The sequence below is a fragment of the Prionailurus viverrinus genome, chromosome C1, assembly GCF_022837055.1.
Source record: "Prionailurus viverrinus isolate Anna chromosome C1, UM_Priviv_1.0, whole genome shotgun sequence".
In the NCBI taxonomy this organism is placed as follows: domain Eukaryota; kingdom Metazoa; phylum Chordata; class Mammalia; order Carnivora; family Felidae; genus Prionailurus; species Prionailurus viverrinus.
Genome location: NC_062568.1, coordinates 136041347 through 136064199, shown reverse-complemented (window position 1 = coordinate 136064199; position 22853 = coordinate 136041347). Strand labels below are relative to the sequence as shown.

General features: G+C 38.1%; 2 protein-coding genes and 1 pseudogene across 5 annotated transcripts in view; 1 reads left to right on the top strand and 2 right to left on the bottom strand.

Moving 5' to 3' along the window:
- GLMN (glomulin, FKBP associated protein) overlaps positions 1–15799 on the bottom strand; it is a 35466-nt gene extending 19667 nt beyond the window's left edge. For 2 of the 3 annotated variants that reach the window (XM_047869513.1, XM_047869516.1), the window contains exons 1-7: positions 15715–15799; positions 14831–14910; positions 14273–14398; positions 8233–8349; positions 6965–7073; positions 5542–5788; positions 3938–4040 (exon numbers count right to left, since the gene is read on the bottom strand). In XM_047869513.1, coding sequence (XP_047725469.1) covers positions 3938–4040; positions 5542–5788; positions 6965–7073; positions 8233–8349; positions 14273–14398; positions 14831–14869 — 741 coding nt within the window. In that variant the 5' untranslated portion in view covers positions 14870–14910; positions 15715–15799. Of the gene's footprint in view, positions 1–3937; positions 4041–5541; positions 5789–6964; positions 7074–8232; positions 8350–14272; positions 14399–14830; positions 14911–15287; positions 15521–15714 lie in introns of those variants that run through there. The other variant, XM_047869515.1, reaches the window with a different exon arrangement.
- RPAP2 (RNA polymerase II associated protein 2) overlaps positions 15756–22853 on the top strand; it is a 99951-nt gene continuing 92853 nt past the window's right edge. For both annotated transcript variants that reach the window (XM_047869512.1, XM_047869511.1), the window contains exons 1-3: positions 15756–15954; positions 16713–16758; positions 19356–19470. In XM_047869512.1, the coding sequence (XP_047725468.1) occupies positions 15882–15954; positions 16713–16758; positions 19356–19470 (234 nt within the window). In that variant the 5' untranslated portion in view covers positions 15756–15881. The remainder of the gene's footprint in view (positions 15955–16712; positions 16759–19355; positions 19471–22853) is intronic.
- LOC125172808 (receptor expression-enhancing protein 4-like) lies at positions 19885–21692 on the bottom strand (annotated as a pseudogene).

The window sequence follows — 22853 nt, the reverse complement described above, 5'->3', positions numbered from 1 at the left end:
GTTCAGTGTTCACATAGGTAACTCCTCTAACAGTCCAGCCTCATGATTCTTGATTTCTAAATTCCAGTGACCCTAACTTCTAATTCATTTCAGCACGTAATCCCATCCTGAACCTCTGTCAGCATTTGGAGCTATTCCATATTAGATACTAAACTCCAGCATTTCACTTTCTGACCATAACTTCTTATCCTGTCTCTCCTACCAACCTGCTTTTGTACCTCTGACCTTTCTAGTTCTGTGATCCCTTCATCTAACCTGCCTATCTGTCCCCTCCTAACTTCCCTTCTTTCCCTGTCCAACCAAGACATTTCTGGTCATTTGAACTACTTACACCCTGTATTTCCTTTAGCTTCATCTACCCAATAAAATGCCAGCTTTGGAAAAAAAACTACCATCCACCTTCTCTACTTCCACACCCAGTCAATTGACTACTGTTGAAGAAAAAAATCATACACAAATACAGACTGTTACCACTATAGTTGTGGTCTTCAATCACAGCTGAGTGCTCAGACTAGTGACTAATGCTTTCATAGTCTTCTACCATCTCTTTTCTTTTCCCTTCAGTATTCCAAACCTTTACCAGTTCCTTGAAGCCCCCATTTCTACCTCCTCATTCTTAAGAGATCTCCTTCACCTAAAAATCTGAGGCCAGTGGGTTTGATTCCTTTCAATTGTAATATTCCATTCCTGCTATAAATTTCGCTGCATACATACCCATTCTTACCTCCTCCAGGTGTCCTTGCTCCTGTGGCCAGCTGTGTGCTCTCGAGCCACATTATTTCAGTTATCCCATTATACTTCTCTTTTCCCCCTCTAACGGTTCCTATCCCTTCGAGTCTATAACTACACATGCTCAAGCCTCCCTATCTCCCCTATTACCTTCCTACCCCAAGTTCATGTCTTCTGGCTACTGCTTCTTCTTTCTTATCCTTCCTCTTTTGAAGAACACCTTATACTAGCTCCCCCCTATTTCTCATTTTTCATGCACCCCTTTATCCACTCTACTGTTTTTTGTCTCCAACACTCCACTTAAACTGTTCTTGCTAAAATTATCAATGCCATCTTCCTAAATCCAATGGATGCCCTTCAGCTGTTACTTTACAGGCTCTCTCTGCTGCATTTAACACTACCAATCACTTCTTTCTTCCTGAAACTCTACTACCCCAGTTTCTGTGATACTTGTACAACCTCTGTGACCCTTCTTCCTTGGTCTCTTTGGTGGACTTATCTTAAGTGTTGGTACTCCGTAGGGTTCAGTCCTAAACCCTTTTCTTTTCTCACAATGACCTACCTCTTTAGGTGATCTCATCAAAGCATGATCATTATTCAAAATTTATTCCTTAAAAACCTGCTCTCTGGGAACTGGCTATATATTAAGAAATTTACTGCTAATCTTGCTAGATGTCATAATGGATTGTGGTTGTGTTTTTATAAGTCCTTACTAGTTAAAGAAGCATAGTTAAAAGACTTATGGAAGAAATGATAGATCTATGACTGGCTATAAAATACCATAGTAGGGAAAACAAAGGAGGATAGATAAAACAAGATTGGCAAAATGTCAAAAATTGTTAAAGCTGAGTAATGGGTATACCAGGGGTACATTATATTGTTCTTTCCACTTTTCTGAATGTTTTTAAATTACCTTAATAAAAAAAATTTTTTTAAGCACAAAACACCTTGTTCTTTGTTCTGTATTCTCTATCTCAGCTACTGGCACTTTCATCTGCCCAGTTACCCAAGCACAAAACTTATGAATCAACGTTTTAACCATTTTTCTAAATCCAATTAATGACCAAATTTTGTCAATTTTACCTACTATGAAGTTTTTTATTTTGCCCTCTCCCCTTCATCTCTACCATTTCCATAATCAGGATCCCACTAGTTCTCACCTAATTCCCAAAACACACCTAAGGATCTCCCTATTTTCAATCTTATTTCTGTTAAATTCAACCTCCACTGAAGTGATGAATCCAAAACAAATACATCACTCCCAGGCTTAAAATCCTATAACAGCCACCAACTTTCATAGCTATTTTCTCAAAATAGGGTACATATATCATATATAGTAATTTTTATACAATATCCACTGGATTATACTGTACTCTAATATTGCCAACAGTGAAGAGGCCCTGTTATGGTCGGTTATGTACTCCTTGGAAAACTCCTCCCTTTCTCTCCTTCTATGTCACTCTTAGCCTCTTCCCTACTATCTTGACCATCAGCATTAATTCCATTAACTACATAACCCTATTCATATCATCTCTCCTCAAAATCTAGTTCCCCTACATTTCTGACATCTCCTCTTCGAAACCCTTCTCCTACCTCTTCTCAGATTTCAGATACCCTTCAGGTATGACCTGTGGAACTTACAGTTATCAGCAAAATTCATTCTTCTTGAAATGGTCTCTTACCTCTTTTGCTCTAAAGGTAACCTGACTCCTCTGACAACAACTACTTTGTCTGAAAACCTCTCACAGGTTGTTATTTTTTCACCCATATCCACTATATCAAGCCTGGAAGTAAAATACCTGTTCTCCTTGCTATTTCTAGGCCATTCTCCCCCTTCCTCTCTAAAACCCCTCTCTTCAACCCCTTTGAAACTTATTTCATATGACTGTATTAGATCTACCCCAAGGTCACACCATTAATTGGGTTTCTGACATTATTCTTAATCATAATTCTGTGTAACTTAAATGTGCAACCAAAGATCTTCTAATATCCTGGAATCTCAGGTACTTCACTTTGGTCCAATGATTTCAGCCTCTACTTCTCCTAAGAACACTCACTCCATGGTCATACCCCAGAAATTATTAATAACTAACTTTCCCACAGTGTAACTGCAAGCATCCTGTTCTTTAACCTCCAATCTTTTCAGGTCATTCCCTTTAGTAACCTAGCTCTGACAACTTGTCAGTCACATCAGGACCTACAATCCAGTGATCCCATCATCTATTCACTGTCTCTCACATTTAGTATATCCTAACTTCCCTCCTTACTCAGCTTAAATTCTACTGTGCGTCACAGTCACTTCCCCGCATACATGCTCAATGCCATTTCCTCTCTCTTGCTTTGTAGAACTCCCACAGTTCTCAAAACCTGACCTATTTAAATCCACTTTCTTCCTATGTTGCACCTACCATCATACAGCTGAACATAGCTGAAGAAAACCCACAACCACAGTGGCTGCTCTAACCTGAAATTCATGACTATCAATCTCAAGTACATATTTTTCCATATTTCACATTAGTTCCCTAATAAAGAATCTCAGCACACTTAAAAATACTGGATACATTAAGCCAAATTACTTTTCAAATGAAATTTACTTATTTCTGGAGGTATTTTGAAAATATTTATCATGACCCTTAAAACTGAGGATATCCTTTGGCACAGAAATTCTACTTCTAGGAATTGACTTTAAGAAAACAACTAAAGAAATATATAAAGATTTCGTTAAAAGGATACTTATCACAGACTTAACAGTTAACAAAAGAAAACTGGAATTGTTCTATAATAATGAAAAACTGGAGAAAACCTAAGTGTTGAGCTAGATGGCCCAGGTCAAACATATTATACAAGGTCCATACCATGGAATACTATGGACAATGGAAAGACAATGGAAAATTATTCATAATATGCTAAGAGAAATAAAGTACATTCCAAAAGGGTATGTAGATAGACTCTTCTAAAAAATTATTTACACATATGTATAAATTTATTTATAAATATAAAACCAAAGTCTAGAAGGTGTTAATTTCATTACCTAAATAATATTATTGATGTTTATCTTCCATCTTTTTATCTGTGTTCTACAAAAAATACATATTGCCTAATTAATAACGTATCAACGTACATGACCACGTGCAGTACATGAGAATATAGCAGGACAACATTTTAAATTATAGCAGATTTTATGGCAGATTAAATTAGCTGTACTTACTATTATTTCAGATGCAAAACATCTTAAAGGATCATTTCCAGCTTCTTTAGATTGCTCAAAGAATTGTGCTGTCAGCAAAGGGCATTTCAAGCTTTTGAAACAACTAAGGTGTAAGAAATGGGTTACTGTGAACACAGCATTTCCTAAGTATAAAATACCTAATTTTATAAACATATCCAAGTTAATTTTACATGAAAAATAACATAAGCACCAATAACTCAATGGCTTATAAAACTGGTGATGTAACATCCTTCTTACCAGTATTGGGGAAAGCATGAGAACTCCTTGCTAGACTCAATGTGGTAAGACTGACTTCCATGTCTGGACTGTATCAATGATTACTGAATGTTTGTTTGAGGATCAGTGCTATTCTCCATGATGTAGATTTCATCAGGTCAAAGAAAAATTGGGACAATGTAATTTTTTTCATAGAGCTGTATTTGTTTTACTTACAAAACCAAATTTTATTCTATGATTAAGCCCCTCCTACTTCTTTAGTTTAAATATCTTTAGTTTCATGAAATAATGCATTTTATAAATGGTAAAAAAAAATTTTTTTAATGTCCTAACCTGAAAAAATAGAAAGCTAACAGTTTTAGTCTACAAAATTTAAAAGATAAAATTGTTGGTCCATGTAATTAAATAGTCCAACACTGTCCAACAGAAATACAATACAAGCTCCATATATGATTTAAAATCTTCCAGTAGTCACATTAAAAAAAAAAACAGGGGGGTGGGGGCGGCGTCTGGGTGGCTCAGTTGGTGAAGCGTCTGACTTCAGCTCAGGTCATGATCTCATGGTTTATGAGTTTGAGCCCCACATCGGGCTCTGTGCTGACAGCTAGACCCTGGAGCCTGCTTCAGGTTATATATCTCCCTCTCTCTCTCTGCCCCTCCCCAACTTGTGCTCTATCTCTCTGTCTCTATTAAAAATAAATAAAATGTAAAAAAAAAAAACAAGGGAAATTTTAATAATTTATCTTATTAACTCAATGTATCTGAAATACTACTATGTGAATATGTTAATATAAAAATTATTGAGGTATTTTGGCATTTTTTTATAACAAGTCTTCAAAATGCAGGGAGCATTTTATACTTAAAGAACATCTTAATTTGGAATAGCCATATGTCAAGTGCTTGATAGCCATACTGAACAGTGCATGTTTAGTCTATAGTGCCCCCCAGATTGAATGGTATTGGGTACTCTTACCGTTTTTGTGGTCAAGTTGGATGTTTAACTGTCTGGTGCTGCTTCTGTTGCTTTCAAAGGGAGAGCAAAAACATAATTCCCCCACAGAAAGACCAGATTCTTTAGCTACACCTATTTCCCCTGCTTTTATTATTCACTTGCTATGATGAGTAAAGCCAAGTCAAAGAAGAATATCAAGTAAATTAAACAAATGGATTTGGGTTTTTAATTTTTAAAAATGTAGAACATGGCATTTAATGAGGCATGGACCACTGAACCCCATAATCTTCTAAAATTCAAAATCTGAAACTAGACATCTACATCCAAGGCAAAAAAATAAAACAAAGAAACATAAATTAACTGAGCTATCAATTACTTAATTCCATTGTGAAATGTTACCAAAAAATATACTTACAATTTCAGTAATTCATCCTTTAACTTTTCATTTTCACTTTCCACTGAGTTTTCTTTGTCATTAATGACTTCTTCCACAAAAGGCTTAGTGAATTCTATTAAGGCCTTGCAACACTGACAAAGGCCATAGTCATCTGTTTGTATTTGTTCTTTTGAATATGGAACAGGAAGGAGAGATAGCTGACTCCAAAGAGTGGACAGCGCTAATCCAACTGAATATGCCTTGTTGTTACGAAGTTTCTGAATCACTAAAACAGAGACCAAGTTGTGACTTGAGGTAGCTCCATTAAGTATGCTAAACATGGGACAAGTCCAGTAAACACAGAATTATAACACACTTTTTTAAAAAAAATATTGTAACGATGATCACTGGGTTCTTCTCCTGAAACCAATACTACACTGTATGTTAACCAACTTGAATTTAAATAAATTTAAATAATAAAAAAATATATTGTAACAACTCTGAAATCAGGATAACATAGCTTAATTGGTAGTTTTTTTTTTCCTTCTTAGTGGTGTATGAAATATTGGAGCATCTTACCATCATGGCACCTTACAATAGATGCCATGTTTAAGTATGTTTCTAAGAGTTTACATGGTTAAGGCAGAAACACTTCGTTCCACATTTTTTGGTCATTCTAAGTATCAAATAAGAGAAAGAAATACAAAGAAATATATTTATAAAATATAAAGCACTGTAAAAATGAGAGGTAGTATTATTAGATTTTCCTTTCTAGGAGATTTTGAGTATTTCAAGTGGTACACAGCTGCTTTATTCTCATTTAAAATGGATTTACTCTAACTTCTGACTCTGGGTCCTTCTATCAGATTCTGAGCTATATGTAAGTCATAAAATGAAGAAGTGGTCTCAGCTCATGGATACTGTCTGCTCTGGATGCTAAGGTCCATTGCTTAACAATAATGTTACTGCACTCAACCATAAAGACTTTTCTTCACTTGTTTCATTCAGCAGCACCTTTGCTATTCCCAGCCTCAACTTCCCAAGACAGAGGATGAGCAATGCCCCGCGTGATACGGTTTTTAACCAAGATACACGACCTATCACAATGCTAACAGAATGAGTACTGCAGACATGATAGAGGCAATCCTTTAAATATGTTTACAGGGAAATTTCTAGATATAAGTTGTAGATAGGAAGATTAGACAAAAAGCTACAGATTATAACACAGTCCCTGAAAATAGCATGACATTCAACAAAATCTATTCTGGGTACCGTCTGTGCCGGTATTGTCATCTTTCTATAGGCAGCAGGATTCAAACGGGCACTGCTATTGCTAGTTTAAGCAGAGTACTCAATAATTAGTCATAAATCTTACTTTGATATAGTACTGACATTTTAGAGTAGTATCAAGAACTTAACACAGATAAAACAAGAAACTCTTAGATATCAAAATACTCATTACCTGTTTGTAATGGCTGAAGTAAAAGAAGAATTATCTGAGATATCTGTTTTCCAGAGGGCTCTTCAATCAGTTCAAGCAAACCCAACAATAATTCCTTTGGATTACATAACTATAAAAATATTCACAATTGAACCTGTTTAATACAAGTTGTATTTAAAGCCACATGATTACTAGTTTTAAATGGCAGCATATACTGAGAAAATACCATTATTTTTGCCTAACAGTACAACACCTCATATAACCTAAAAAAATACACGAGCAAAACATAGAATCTGACTGTCAAATCACTATAAACCTAAAAAGAAGCAAGAATGAGTCTCTTAATAGACAACTACCTTTTGGAGACTGAAATTCCTCGCTAAAGGAGAAGTCAGAAAAACAGGGAGAAGGAAGAACTTGATTACCAGACTTCAGTTTCTTTTGAGCTTTGTCCGTCTACTCTGAAGGATACTATAGTAGTTTCTCAGGCTTCCAGCAAGTGGGGCCTTTCTATCTCACCCTGCCAGGGTATTTCTGAGTGCAGTCTTTTTTGTCCTTCCTGAACAGATGAAACTTTGCATTGTCTTCTGACTAGCCATAATCACCTCACTTGCCTTTTTTTTTTTTAAAGTCCTCATTGTTAATAACTACTATCTAGATGGGGTTTCCTCTTTCCAAGTACTGTATATATTTTTATTTGCAGTGATCTCTAAGTAGACTCTTACAACGTTCTTTTCCTTAGACTTTATCTTTCTTTACTTTTTAGAATTTATCTTTTTTACTTTTAACTCTAACAACCTTTCCCCAAGGGTCTCTAAGGTTGTTGGTCACAACTAATCTGCATCCTATTACCATGTCCACCGTTATCACTTGCATTCTAGGTTTTTTATATCCTTTTAGAGAACATACCACAGAGAAAAGAGCATTGGCATTTGCTAGTTGCAATGTTGCTAAAAGAACAGTGTGGCCTTGAATTGCCTCTCTAAACCCTGAATTCCGTATCTATACAATAAGCTACTTTAATTAAAAATAGAATTTTTAGGTATCTTCTTCGAGATTCTGAATCAGTGGGTCTGAGATGAGGTTAGATAATTCTACCCAGAAATTTGGAAAAACGGAAATGGATTTGCTCATCCAATCAATAAGATTGGGCCTTTTCTCCAAAGAGTCCCCTCCTATATTTTCATTAACTAAAAGCTTTGTCACCCCAAATAAGCATTAAACGTTAAAGGGAATTACAAAATACTGCTGGCTATTGGGACAAAGAGAACCTAATTTTGTTAACTTACCTTTACCAATAAATCAAGCATCAGAAAATAATGTTTTCTTTTCTCATCTTCCTTATTCCACAAAAGACATCGAACAACAGGGCCAACAAGATTCCAGCCCATATTATTGATGATGACCTGTAAAAACATTTTCAGAGTAAAGCAAATACTGCCATCTATAGGACTCTTACACTGAGCTTTCTGATCTTGAAGGAGCTGAGAATTCCCTCTGAAGAGCTAAGATGAGACAAATGAAGTCTACAGCATTTCACCAGGGACTTCTTAGGGTTCGCCGCTAGCAAATACAACATTTTAAAATAGTTTTTTTTTAATACTTTCACTGAGGAAATGTGAATGGGCATTTACTTTAAATCAGGCAAGTTCATGATTGAAATAGGTCTTCTATTTCTAACGAGAGTTAATTTATTTAATATAAGCAAATACTTAATTTTCATGGAGAATTTTGCTCTCCTAATTCATAAAGAAATCCACCCAATGCTCATGAACCTTTTAAATAAAGTTCCTTGGAAAATATGCAAACATGTTATAATTATGTAACTTATGTAAAAGAAGGGGATGCCACCTTAGTTAATTTTTCTCCTACATAAAAGTTGCTTCTATTTTCTTTCTTTCTAAATTTTTTAATGTTCATTTGTGAGAGAGAGAGACAGACAGAGTGTGAGCGGGGGAGGGGCAGAGAGAGAGCGAGACACAGAATCTGAAGCAGGCTCCAGGCTCTGAGCTGTCAGCACAGAGCCTGACATGGGGCTCAAACTCACGAACCGTGAGATCATGACCTGAGCCAAAGTCAGACGCTTAACTGACTGAGCCACCCAGGCGCCCCACAAGTTGCTTCTTTTCAAAGCAACTTGCTTTGAAAGCAAGTTGCTTTTTCTTTTCAAGATATTCCAGAGTGCTTATCACATAAATAAAAGTTTACCTTTTTAGTGATTCACATTCACTATCACAACTACTATTTTCAGAACTATCAACAATGTACTCCACTTCTCTGGCTTGATTTTACTTCAACTCATCAGTATTTTATCAAGAATATACTACTATATGTCAAGTCCCTAAAATATTCTGGTGCTAGAAATAAAACAAGAACGTATTAGATAAGATCTCTACCATCACAGAATTACATTCTAGGTTCACTCAAAAATAAAACAAACCCACACATTTGGGAGGAAGACAATTAAGTACAATACCTCCTCCATGACCCCACTCTCCTAAGATAAAGGTAGAGGATAAGGTATAGCAAGAGAAGAGTCCTTTCCGTCTAGGGAAGGCCTCTTCCCAGAAGAGGCAATGGCTAAGTTAAGGCTTATTAGGTAAGTCTGTCAGGCATAGGTAGCTGGGAAACACATTCAAGGCTCTGAAACAGCAATGTGTAAAGGTACCTAAGACTTAACATGTCCTAGAGAACTAGCAACAGAATATGTTAGGGTACGTGAACAAATAGCTTACAAAAGAGGAAATATTTTTTACCTTTTTGCTCATTTATCAATTGGACATTTCAGTGTTTGTCTTTATCAGTCTGCATGAGCTTCCTACATGTTAATATTCCCTTCTTATATTTACGAAAAATAATTATTTGGTTTTTTGACTGTCCTTATTTTTTATATAGCAAAATATACTTTTTGCCTTGGTCTCTTAGGTCTAAAATGGATTTCCTCCTTTAGAGATTCATAAACATTCATTTAAAATTAAATATATATACATTCCCCCTTTCTTTTTATTCAATAAGATTTATGCTAAAAACGTGGCATAAAATGAAGACTTAAATTGATTTTTTTTAAACAAACAGCAAAACAATCGTCCTTTTTACTGAATAGGAAAGATTTCAGCTGATCTCTCAGAATATTCTTTTCATACTAGTTACTTCTGGCTGGCACACTCTTCTCACAGCCCCATATTTTATACCCCTCCTTCCTTCAAATCTCTGTAATTTCACCTAGCATGGTCCATTCCCCAGTCATGCTTTACTTTTTTCTATAGTATTTATCTGTTTCTAACACACTATATAATTTATAGTGTAGATACCTGTCTTCATTAGAATTTAACATCTATATGGGCACTGATTTTTGTTTACTGCTATCTATTCCTAGCATCTAGACAAGGGCCTGTTACAAAATAGGTGTTCCATAAATACAGGCGAGTGATATCTATTACCTTTTGGTGTAACAAATTATCCTGCCTCCAAAGATTTGATATTCTGTTTTCTTCCATTTTTTTGTTGTGGCTAAACTTAATATTCAGGTCTTTAATCAGAAACATATTATAAACCTGTTTTTTCCCAAGTTACTAAATACTTATTCCACCATTACTTACCATGACTATACTCGCTTTTTAAAACTTAACTGGTTCCTGGGGCACCTGGGTGGCGCAGTCGGTTAAGCGTCCGACTTCAGCCAGGTCACGATCTCGCGGTCCGTGAGTTCGAGCCCCGCGTCAGGCTCTGGGCTGATGGCTCAGAGTCTGGAGCCTGTTTCCGATTCTGTGTCTCCCTCTCTCTCTGCCCCTCCCCTGTTCATGCTCTGTCTCTCTCTGTCCCAAAAATAAATAAATGTTGAAAAAAAAAAATTTAAAACTTAACTGGTTCCTGTGAGACTTCTACTTTTCCAACTATGTACTTCTTTCCCTTTCCATTGGTCTACCTCTACCCTGTAAGTGATTCTCTGGGAATAATTATCAAGGAAATTTCAGTTTTGAGTAAGATGTTACATATCTGAACTGAAAAAAAATAATCTTGATAAAATGTTTTATAAACATCATCTCAGCTGCAAGGTATCTAGTTCCTATATAAATAGTGAATGGTTATGAGGAAGGAAAATAAATACTATCCATAAACTACACCTTTTTTAATTTAATACTAACTACCTACAGAATAAGATTGTTATCCCCAAATGACAGATAAGAATGCCAAACTTTAGAGATTACTGCCATGCCCAATATCTAACATCTAAATTGTGGCAAACCAAGATGTGCATATGTCTGTCCAGGTCCAAAGCCCATGTGTTTCCCACTATACCACTGGTTTTCAATGGGGGCTACTTTGTTTCATATCTACCAGGGACATCTGGTAATATCTGGAGACATCTTTGATTGTCATTATGGAATGGGGGGGGGGGGGAGGGGACAGAGTGGGAGGGTGCTACAAAATATCTATAGTATAAATGTTGAGAAGCCCTGTACTATAGGACAAAGTATTCATATACTTTTTTTTTAAACATTTACACAAAGCAGATTAATAGTCAATTTTGATCAATCCTAATTGCATCACCTGGCAAGAAAATTAAGTTGCAGTCAGTTTGAAACCCTGTCTTACTGGGGCACCTGGGTGGCTCAGTCAGTTAAGCATGTGACTCTTTTTTTTTTTTTAATTTTTTTTTTCAACGTTTATTTATTTTTGGGACAGAGAGAGACAGAGCATGAATGGGGGAGGGGCAGAGAGAGAGGCAGACACAGAATCGGAAACAGGCTCCAGGCTCTGAGCCATCAGCCCAGAGCCCAATGCGGGGCTCGAACTCACGGACCGCGAGATCGTGACCTGGCTGAAGTCGGACGCTTAACCGACTGTGCCACCCAGGCGCCCCAAGCATGTGACTTTTAATTTCAGCTCAGGTCATAATCTATCTCACTGTTTTAAGATCAAACCCCACAGCATCTCCCAGCTGGGCATGGAGGCTGCGTAAGATTCTTTCTCCCCCTCTGTCCCTTCCCCAACTTTTCTCTCTCAATAAAACAAAATAGAACAAAACAAGAAACACTTGTCTTATCAATGTCTGATCCCTTGGATTTAGCAGACCACACATTACAAAGGTGATTTTCAAGCTATTAAGACTATTAAAGGGTACCTGGGTGGCTCAGTGAGTTAATCGCCTGATTCTTCTTGCTTTCGGCTCAGGTCATGATCTCATTGTGAGTTTGGGCCCTGAGATCAGCTTTGCACTGACAGTGAGGAGCCTGCTTGGGATTCTCTCTCTCTCTGCCCCTTCCCCCCACATGCACGTGTGTGCTCTCTCTCTCTCAAAATGGGTGGGCGAATTAAAAAAAAATTAATGTTTATTTATTTTTGAGAGAGAGACAACACGAGCAAAGGAGGGGCAGAGAAAGAGGGAGACACCAAATCTGAAGGAGGCTCTAGGCTATGAGCTGCCAGTGCAGAGCCCGACGCAGGGCTCAAACCCATGAACCACGAGATCATGACCTGAGCTGAAGTCAGACACTTAACTGAGCCACCAGGAGCTCTCCCTCCCTCAAAATAGTGAGTCTTAATAGTCTTAAAACAATTTTTTTTGGGGGGGAGCCTGGGTGGCTCAGTCAGTTAAGCATCTGACTCTTGGTTTTGGCTCAGGTCATGATCTCACAGTTTCCTGAATTCAAGCCCTGCACCAGTCTCCGTGCTGACAGTGCAGAGCCTGCCTGGAATTCTCAGTGTTCCTCTTTCTCTACCCCTCTCCCACTTGTGCTGTCCCTGTCTCTCTCAAAATAAATAAACTTTAAAAAAAAAATTAAAAAAAAAAGACTATGCTCAAAAATATTACAATTAATTTCTAATAGTGATGCACAAATCAGGATTTTAATCTCCTGTTTCTTGACTGAGCTCCAAACATTACTTTTCAACTGCCTGCTACATCTTAAACTTAACATTTCCAAAATAAATTTACTTGCACCCCTTCAAGAAATTCTCTCCTCTTAAGTTGCCCTTTGCTATTCAGGATATAATATGTTATCCTCCCAGAGGCTAGAAATCCAGTCATTTTTGTTACCTTTCTCAATCCCACAATCAATTAGCCCCCTGTATCCCCTAAAACTTCCTTGCAAGTGCTACACAGTGCTAAGTAGAGAATGGTTAAGAGCTCTGAAACCAAGCTACACAGGTCTGAACACTGGATGTCACATGTTTCCTTACCTACAAACTGAATTTAATAGTACCTATGGGATTCTGGGAGGCTAAATGAGTTAACAGATGTCAAGCATTTTAGACAGCACCTGGCACATGGTAAATGCTTAATAAATATTAACTATTGTTAATTTTATTATTATTTGCTCTAAGTAAAATACTCTCAAAGATTATCCTCGAAAACACAATTGGGAAACATCAAGGAGTTAAAGAAAATATTACATTTACTCTATTTGGGGCTACAAAGGTACTATAAACACATATCCAAAAAAATGTATTAAATTAAATGTCCTAATTTTTAAAAAAAAGAATTTTTTATATAAAAAAGGAATAAGCCCTTTGAACTACTATACATGATTTAAAAGTTTTAGTAATGTCCTAAACACCATCAAGGTGCCCTGGTTATAATCAGAGACCAGCATAACTAGTTTGTGATATCAACAAAAAAAACTTCCACATAAATAAACAGTACTGTAAATGAAGAAAGAGTGTGTTCCTGGAAAGAAGATGGTCTTTTCTTGCATAAGAAGGCAAGTACAAGGATACAAAATTTAGCAGTGTTTTCAATACTGTGTCCCAGGAAAAAGTTGTTCCTGATCCCAAAAAGATCCTTTTCCTATGTTGAGAATGATTTCTCAGATAATTATAGCTGGATGATAACGGCCAGTAAAGCCATTTAAGTCTTCCCCTATTCTGATTCTATGCACCCAAATACTATTATCTTACTTAATATTTGGTTTTCCATATACATCTGGCTGAAAGAAAAGAATGTGCTGATCACCAAAAATGAGTATCTTAGGCTGCCTGATACTTATAATACAAAATATAAATTAATAATCCAAATGCCACTTTTGATCTCTAAGCAATCCCTGTTTTTTCAAAGCACTTTACTCATACTTCAACTATAGCACTTATTTCATTTATTCTGCCTTCTTACTGCTAGTTGTTTACCTGTTTATCTCTTCTACCAGACTATTATAAACACTGTCAAGAATATAAATAGCCCTAATTCTTTTTTGTTTTCCACATTCCTATTGTAGAAATTTAAGTTGATTCTTAAATGTTTAATGAGTAAATGGGTGGAAGAATAATAACATCATGTGGCTATTATCATTCTAATAAATACTAAAAAGTACTCATAAAGATTGTACTTACCTTATTCTTTTCATTTTGAATAATTTCTAATAGCTGCTCTATATGCCCTTCATCTATGCATCTTTGGCCTGCTAACTGAAATAGACCAAAATCTTCTTCTTTAAAGTCTTGTTCTTCTAGGATTTGCTGACAAAAACAAAATGAAGACAAAACAAACATGTTTAGGTGAATAAAAATTCAGTAACTACTTGCTTTATCCTCTCTGGAGAAAAAGAGAAAATCTGTTTAAGTTCTAGGTAAGTTGCACACAAGCATATGTATGAAAATTAGGACAAGACTAATGAGTACCATAATGAATGATCTTGAAATCCACTCTGCCAAATAATTCTACAATAAAGATCAGTATTAAAAATTTTAAAGGTTACTTAAGTAGGTCACTTGGAGAATAATCTAATCTGCCTTCTGGCCCTCCTGCTATTTATTCACAGGTCAAACAAAGCAAGGATTAAAGAAGATAAGCAATTTGAATGACCCTAAATGTAACTAAAAATAATCTGTGTCTTGCCCACATTTTAAAAGGTATTTAACTTTACACACACACACACACAAAATACTTACACATCTCTTTATTATGGATTGAAGTTCTTCCACAGCCATTCCTCTTTATTTTTCCTACTTTTGATGCTGAAATATAAAAGCTATCAGTGATATTAAAGCGTTAATAAGTTGTATTTCATTCTGATGAATTTCTAGTAAATACAATAAGGAAAATGTCAAGTTTTAAAGCTGAAATATTTTTATTGAAAGTATCTTAGCCTAAGGGGGTAAAACTGTTGCATCTATTAAGAGCACAGTTTTGAAAGATACACTTGAAAAAAAATTTTTTCTCTAGGGTACGCCCACCCAACAGGAGCGCAAATTTGGACTACGTAAATGGCTTAAAAAGGCAAAGTATTTCTTTTCTGAAAAAATTTCCAGAAGGTGTTCCTGAAGTCAGTTCTAATCCTTAGGGAATTAAAAAAAAAAAAACTGTTTAATGTCCCACTTCACAAAACTTGTAGTCAACACAACTCACCCAGAGTGGGTGAAAGTTCAGATGCCCCCTGATCCGAGTGTGACCAGGGAGTTTCTCTAAGAGATGGCAGTCCCCCAAATAATCCAGTTAATGTAATCAGTACACCGCACGAAGGCGAGGCAACCTGCAGCTCTCTGAAGAGCACCGTTCCGTTCTCCCAGGCCATCGTTCCTCCCGGAGAGAAGGCCAGGCCCGCAGTGGCGGCACGGGTCAGCGGGGCTTCACGGCCGCGCGATCCAGGGCAGATAAAGCCCCAGCGCGCGTGCGGGCGGCATCCAAGGGAAGCCATTTCTCCCGATTCCTCCTCGCCTAGGCGTGCGGGCCCCAGGACCTCGCGGGGCCTTGCGGGCCGTGGAGCCGGGTCTTCCGCCGCTCACAGCTCGCCGCGAGCCCGGGCCGTCCCAGACTTCCAGGTGCGTCCACTTACCGGCTGGGCCTCTGGCCACTCTCAGCACCCTCCTTCACTTCCTCCGGCCGCCCAGGCGTCTCTGCCGGCCCCTCCCCGCCCCGGCCGGCACCGCCCAGCGCTACGCGAGGGGAGGCGGAGCTTCGGGAGACGCCAGCTCCCGGTGTAACCTTCTGACGACGCTACCCATGGCTGACTCGGCTGGGCCGCGCTCCGCCCGCCTCAAGGCCCGGACTCCCCGCGCTTCTCGAAACGCCACAGGTAGGAAGAAGGGCCTCATCCCACGATTGGACCCTGGGAGTTGAACCCCTACAGGGTTCCAGACTAAAACCCGCGGGGCACACCCCAAAGGCTGCCCCAGGGGAGGAGGTCTTCAGGGCAGAGAAGGCCGAGAGCGTCCCTTCGCTGTCCTCGAGTCTTCTACAAAAGACCTCCGGCCAGACCCCCACCTCTTTACACTAGTGTCCCAAGAATTTTCCCCAGAATGGGCTGTCTCTGAAGGAGAGGGAGTAGAGGTGCTGGAGCCTAGAGCTAGGTCGCCAGAATGGGTAAGTGACCAGGGCAACGTAGGCAGGCCTTGTGCAGCTGGCTTTGAACCTCGCTCGCGCCAGCCCACCTTCGAGATGTACTGTTGCTTAGGTCCTCGGATGATTCTCTGAGGTGTCAGACCCACGGTCTTTTCCTGCGAGCGAACATTCGGGGGATGGAGAGAGGTTGCCTCTAAAAGTACCCATAGCTCAGATTTTCAGGAGCCCGTAACCGTGTCACTGTGATACATAAGAAAATTCAATCCCAAAAGAGATACACTCCAAGAAAAATTGGGAAATAATTAACCGGAAGTAAGCTGGATTCCCTGCCCATTTCATTTGTTTTACACACAGGATTAGAAAGTAATGTGTGGGAAAAGAAGAAAAGGTTGTCTGCGGTTTATTTGAGCAAGAATCTGCCCTGTAAACTAGTGTGTTTGAGTAGACATGACCTACTGTTTTTGTTTTTGTTTTTGTTTTTTTTAATTATAGGTGCTAAACAGACAAATGCCTTAAAACAAGAAGATACTTCTAAAAGGTATGAGAACTACTTGGACAACTGCATTCTCTTATCTGTTGATCTCATGTTAATTGAACTATTTTTAAAAACAATAAAGGCTGATACCATAGAGAAAATTATTATGAGAGAGAAGGGGAAGATCTGAGAATAACTATAAATTCTCCCGTAGACTCTTTGTATCCCTCTACTCCAGGCTTTAAGAAAACCAAATCAAGACACTGCTAGTGTAGGTGTAAGTATCTGCAGAAAGATTTGTAAGGGAATAAACATTCCTAAATTAACCAGGTACTCCTTTTATACCTCTTCAGATACGCTTTCTTTTTATTTCTTTATATGCTAAAGACTTCCAAGAAACCTTTTCTATTCTTGTTTACATCATGTCCATATCTTCAGCAAAAAGTCTTATTCTGTGTCTTGGCATTTCCTGAAAAGGCTAGGTTTATCTCCTGTCACAAAAAAGTTTTTAGAACAGGAGTAGTCTATGAAGATGATTAGAATACTTATGTCTGTGATTGATCTTTTTTTATCAAGTATTGGCTTTCATTTACTCATTCTTTCAAAATTATTTACCGAGTATGAGATATGCCAGACCTGTGTTAGGCCCTGAGGATATGGTTTTGAGCAGAATAGACACAGTTCCTTTCTAGTGGAACAGAGAAATACCAATTAAATTATCACAAGTGAATGCATAATTACAAGTTGTGATAAGTGCTGTAAGAGAAAAAACTCTCTGCCCCTCCCCTACTCATGCTCTGTCTCTCTCAAAAATAAATATTTTTTTAAAAGTGAGTGTGGCTGTTACTGAAGGTTTAGATAATTAACAGCTTGAGTCAGCAATTCCTCAGTGCAGGTTGTAGACTGATCCTAGTACAATGCATTGCTCTTACTGGTAGGCAACAATATGAGAAAAATAAAATGCTTTTCATAAAGCTAAATACATTTAATATAGAAAACTTTCTTTTAGTCTATATCCATGTCTTTTATACTTTTTGGATGTAAGAATGGTCTTTATGAAATGGTGGGAGAACAGTTCTTAGTTGCAAATTTCTTTACAAGAAAAAAGTTTTTTTAACATTTATTCATTTTAGACAGAGCACGAAGCGGGGAGAGGCAGAGAGAGAGGGAGGAGACACAGAATCTGAAGCAGGCTCCAGGCTCCGAGCTGTCAGCACAGAGCCGGACGCAGGGCTAGAACTCACGAGCTGTGAGATCACAACCTGAGCCGACGTTGGTCGCTTAACTGCTTAACAACCCAGGTGCCCCTGTTGTAAATTTCTTCTTATTTTAATGCCCTTATTTGGCAAAAGAAATAGTTGATCCTATGTCATCTTCTTTTTTTGTGGAGTGTTATTGTTTTTGTAGAATATTTTTGCTCCAGGCAAGGAATTAGAGTCTAAAGTCTTGGGGGTCACTGAAAATAGGGAGGAAAAAATGAATACATTCTAGATCAAGGCCCAGGAGACCAGCAAAGGTAGTTCTGGTAGGAAAGGAAAAAACAGTACAGGAAAGGAGCAAATAAGTTACCAAGATGGTTGGGTATCTCTGTTCCTATGGAAGGATTCTCAACCCTTTTGCACATTAGGATTATCTGGAGCACTTTTAAGAAAACACCAATAACTAGGCCCCATCCTCAGAGATTCTGATTGAATTAGCCTGCAGTGGAATGCAGGCATAGGCATCTTTTAAAGAAATCTTCTCAGATGATCCTCATGTGCAAGTAGAGTTGAGAACCACTGTCCTAGAGCCGTTGTTTGATCAAATGGCCTCTGCTTTTATGTTCCATGATGTGTAGGGGCCAGCAAAGGCTGACAGTTCCACTGGTGCCAAGACAAGGAGCAGCTCTCTTGGGAAGATTGTGTTCCTCAACTACACAGTCACGTCAATATGGTTATTTAATAAGATTTTACAGCAAAATAAGAAAACACTTCTTTGCAGATAGGACTCTATCTTGTCAAACTGAGCCATCAGTTAACTTTTGAGACTTGACACACGTTTTCACTTGTAAGAACAGCTGAAGTTGTCGGTTTCCTCTCATATCTCTCCTGATTTCTAAGGATTTCAGAGGAAAAGCCTGTCTTCTTAGATACCCACAGGAATGATTGAGACAATATAAACGCTAACTGGCAAAAAGATATCACCTATTTTCTTCCTTGTGCTTTGATGCTTGGAAATCAAATAGTCCTGTTACTGTGGCAGACTTCTGTGTGTTAATATTTTGAGACATATTCATCACAGGTAGCAGCGTTAAAAAATATAAATTTAGGGGCGCCTGGGTGGCGCAGTCGGTTAAGCGTCCGACTTCAGCCAGGTCACGATCTCGCGGTCCGTGAGTTCGAGCCCCGCGTCAGGCTCAGGGCTGATGGCTCAGAGCCTGGAGCCTGTTTCTGATCCTGTGTCTCCCTCTCTCTCTGCCCCTCCCCCGTTCATGCTCTGTCTCTCTCTGTCCCAAAAATAAATAAATGTTGAAAAAAAATTTATAAAAAAAAAAAAAAAAAAAATATATAAATTTAAGTAGCAAAATAGCACATTATGTTTGTGCTGTATTATAAAACAAAATTGGCTGTGATAAAACTTGTAAGTAGAATAACTTAAGTTTTAATTTTATTTAATTTTAGGAAAGCAGAACTAGAAGCAGCTGTGAGAAAGAAGATTGAATTTGAGAGAAAAGCTCTACATATTGTTGAACAGCTTTTAGAAGAGGATATTACAGAAGAATTCCTAAGGGAGTGTGTATGTGTTAAATTGAGAAATTATTACTTTTGTAGTTTTAGATCTTTAAATCTGTGCAATATGAAACTTCCTTGTATTGTCAAAATCTTTGACTCTCCTCTCAGTCACTAAATGCAGGTAGTGTGCTATATAACTCATACATTTTAAAATAATCAACTATTATGCATTCCTTGTTGTATAATGAATTTAAAATGCACTAATGAAAAACAACATGCATATTTTACCCCTTAATAGTAGTTCTTTAAACAAGTCTGCTAATCTCACTTGATTTTTATCACTTTGCACTAATCATCCCAACGTTATTTTCCATATTCTTTGTGTTTCCTATGTTAGTAACAGAAGGTTGTTATTTTTGTTAATGTAATTCTGTTAGTTTTGATATTTTAAAAACTTGGAATATAGATCATTTATGATTTAACGTATAACAGGATTGCAGTCTGCATTAAAAGTTTTTTCTTTAACAACTTTATTGCACTAAAATTTTGAATGGAAATTTCTCTTATATCCTCATAATCCTTAGCAAAATTAAAAAGAAAATTAAAACTCTGAACTCCCATTGCAAAAATAATTATTAATGTGGCTCAGAGATTTTTCTAAATAAGAGGAATATAAATATGAAGATATATATACTTTTTAAATTCTGGTGCTTTACTATAGTCTTTGTTTTTTATTGTTGCTTTTGGTTTGTTTCAAGTTGTTATTTAAATTCTATTTAGTTAATATGTAATATTGATTTCAGGAGTAGAATTTAGTGATTCATCACTTATATATAAACCCAGTGCTGATTATAACAAGTGCCCTCCTTAATATCCATTACCCATTTAGCCCATCCCCTTCCCACCTTCCCTCCATTGACACTCAGTTTGTTCTCTGTAGTTAAGAGTCTCCTATGGTTTGCCTCCTTCTCTTTTTTTGTTCCCTTCCCCTATGTTCATTTGTTTTGTTTCTTAAATTTTACATGTGAGTTAAATCATGGTATTTGTCTTTCTGTTCTGACATTTCACTTAACATAACACACTCTAGCTCTGTCTGCTTCGTTGCAAATGTCAAGATACAATTCTCTTTGATGGCTGAGTAATATTCTTTTGTACATGTATACACATATATGTGTATATATACTTATGTATATATGTATGTATATATATATACACACACACACACACACACACACACACACACACACACACACCACATCTTCTTTACCCATTTATCAGTTGGTGGTCATTTGGACTTTTTCCATAATTTGGCTATTGTTAATAATGCTGCTATAAACATTGGGGTACTTGTGCTTTTTTTTTTTTTTTCACTTTTATGTATTTATTTACCAAAACTTGCATAAACCTGACCTCATTCACCAACACAAAACATACAACCAGGACACACACACACACACACACACACACACAGGCCGTGGAAGAGGCTGTCAAGTACTTTGAAGGACAGGAAGGAATGAACACAGCTGGGGGGACTTTTGATTTCAGTTGCAGTTGGGAAGGGCTCTGGTCCCACAAACCGGGAAGGTAGAAGGATGAGAAAGATAATAAATAGAATCCTGGGCCCAGCTTGCTTTGGTACATTACAGGTATAGTCCTGTGCATGGCCCGGGCAGCACCCAGCCCTTAGCCAGCAGCAGGAGCCAAGGAGGCAGAGGCTGAGCAGCTGGTGCAGGCAGGTCAGACATGCAGCCAGAGGTCCCCTCCAAACAGCCCCCGGTGCTCCACAAGGCAAGAGGTAAGACTGAGCCAGGCTCTGAAGACCCTCGCTGTTCATGTCTGAGGAAATGGTCTTTTTCCTTTTCTGAACCCTCAGTGAGTGCAAAGTGCCCTCCCACACGGGTGGCTTCCTCTTGACCACACGCAGGTTCTGGCTGCAGCTCAGAGGCTTCTCTCGGGGTCAGGCAGGTGGCTGAGAGACTGCCTCTGTACCTGACCAACCCTCATCCTCAGTGTTGCTGTCCTGTAGGCCCCCTGCTCTATAACTGATGGGCAGCCTGAGGTGAGGTACCTGGTCCTCCAGGTAGAGGGGATGCTGGTAGGCAGGGGGCAGGGGCATCAGGGATGGAGTGCAGGTCCTGCATGGAGAAGCTCCGCAGCCTTCCAGCCAGTGCACCCTGACTCTTGGTGGTAGGCTGTACAGCAGTCGAAGCAGCAATGTTGAGACCCCCGCTTCCCAAAGCTGAGCATTGTCTCATAGCTGCATTCCTTGGCGTGCACGATGCAGGTATTTTGTTTTTTTGTGCAGTATTTTTGTTTCCTTTGGGTAAATACCTAGTAGTGCAATTGCTGGATCATAGTACTTCTGTTTTTACCTTTTTCGAGGAACCTCCATACTGTTTTCCAGAGTGGCTGTACCAGTTTGTGTTCCCACCAACAATACAAGAGGGTTTCCCTTTCTCTTCATCCTCACCAACATCTGTTGATTCTTGGCTTATTAATTTTAACCATTCTGACAGGTATGAGGTGGTATTTCATCGTAGTTTTGATTTGTATTTCGCTAATGATGAGTGATGTTGTGCATCTTTGCATGTGTCTGTTAGCCATTTGGATGTCTTCTTTGGAAAAATGTCAGTTCATGTCTTCTACCCATTTCTTCGCTAGATGATTTGTTTTTTGGGTGTTGAGTTTGAGAAGCTCTTTATAGATTTTGATTACTATTTATCAAATAGGTCATTTGCAGATATCTTCTCCCATTCTGTAGGCTGCCTTTTAGTTTTGTTTCCTACGCTTTACAGAAGCTTTTTTATCTGGATGAAGTCCCACTAGTTCATGTTTACTTTTGTTTCTCTTGCCTCTGGAGATGTGTATAGTAAGAAGTGGCTCCAGCCGAGGTCAAAAAGGTTGCTGTCTGTGTTCTCCTCTAGGATTTTGATGGTTTCCTGTCTCACATTTTAGGTGTTTCATCCATTTTGAGTTTATTTGTATGTGTGGTATAAGGAAGTGGTTGAGTTTCATTCTTCTGAATGTTGCTGTCCAATTTTCCCAACACCATTTGTCAAAGAGACTGTCCTTTTTCCATTGGATTAGTTGCAAAGATTAGTTGACCATATAGTTATGGGTCCATTTCTGGTTTTCTGTTCTGTTCCTTTGATCTATATGTCTGTTTTTGTGCCAGTACCATACTGTCTCGATGACTATAGCTTTGTAATGTGGCTTAAAGTCTGGAATTGTGATGCCTCCAGCTTTGCTTTTTGTTTTCAAGATTGCTTTGGCTGTTTGGGGTCTTTTGTGGTTCCATGCAAATTTTAGGATTGTTCGAACTCTAAAAAATCTTGGTGGTATTTTGATAGGGATTGCATTAAATGTGTAGATTGCTTTGAATAGTATAAACATTTTCACAATATTTGTGCTTCCAATCCATGAGCATGGAATCTTTTTCCATTTCTT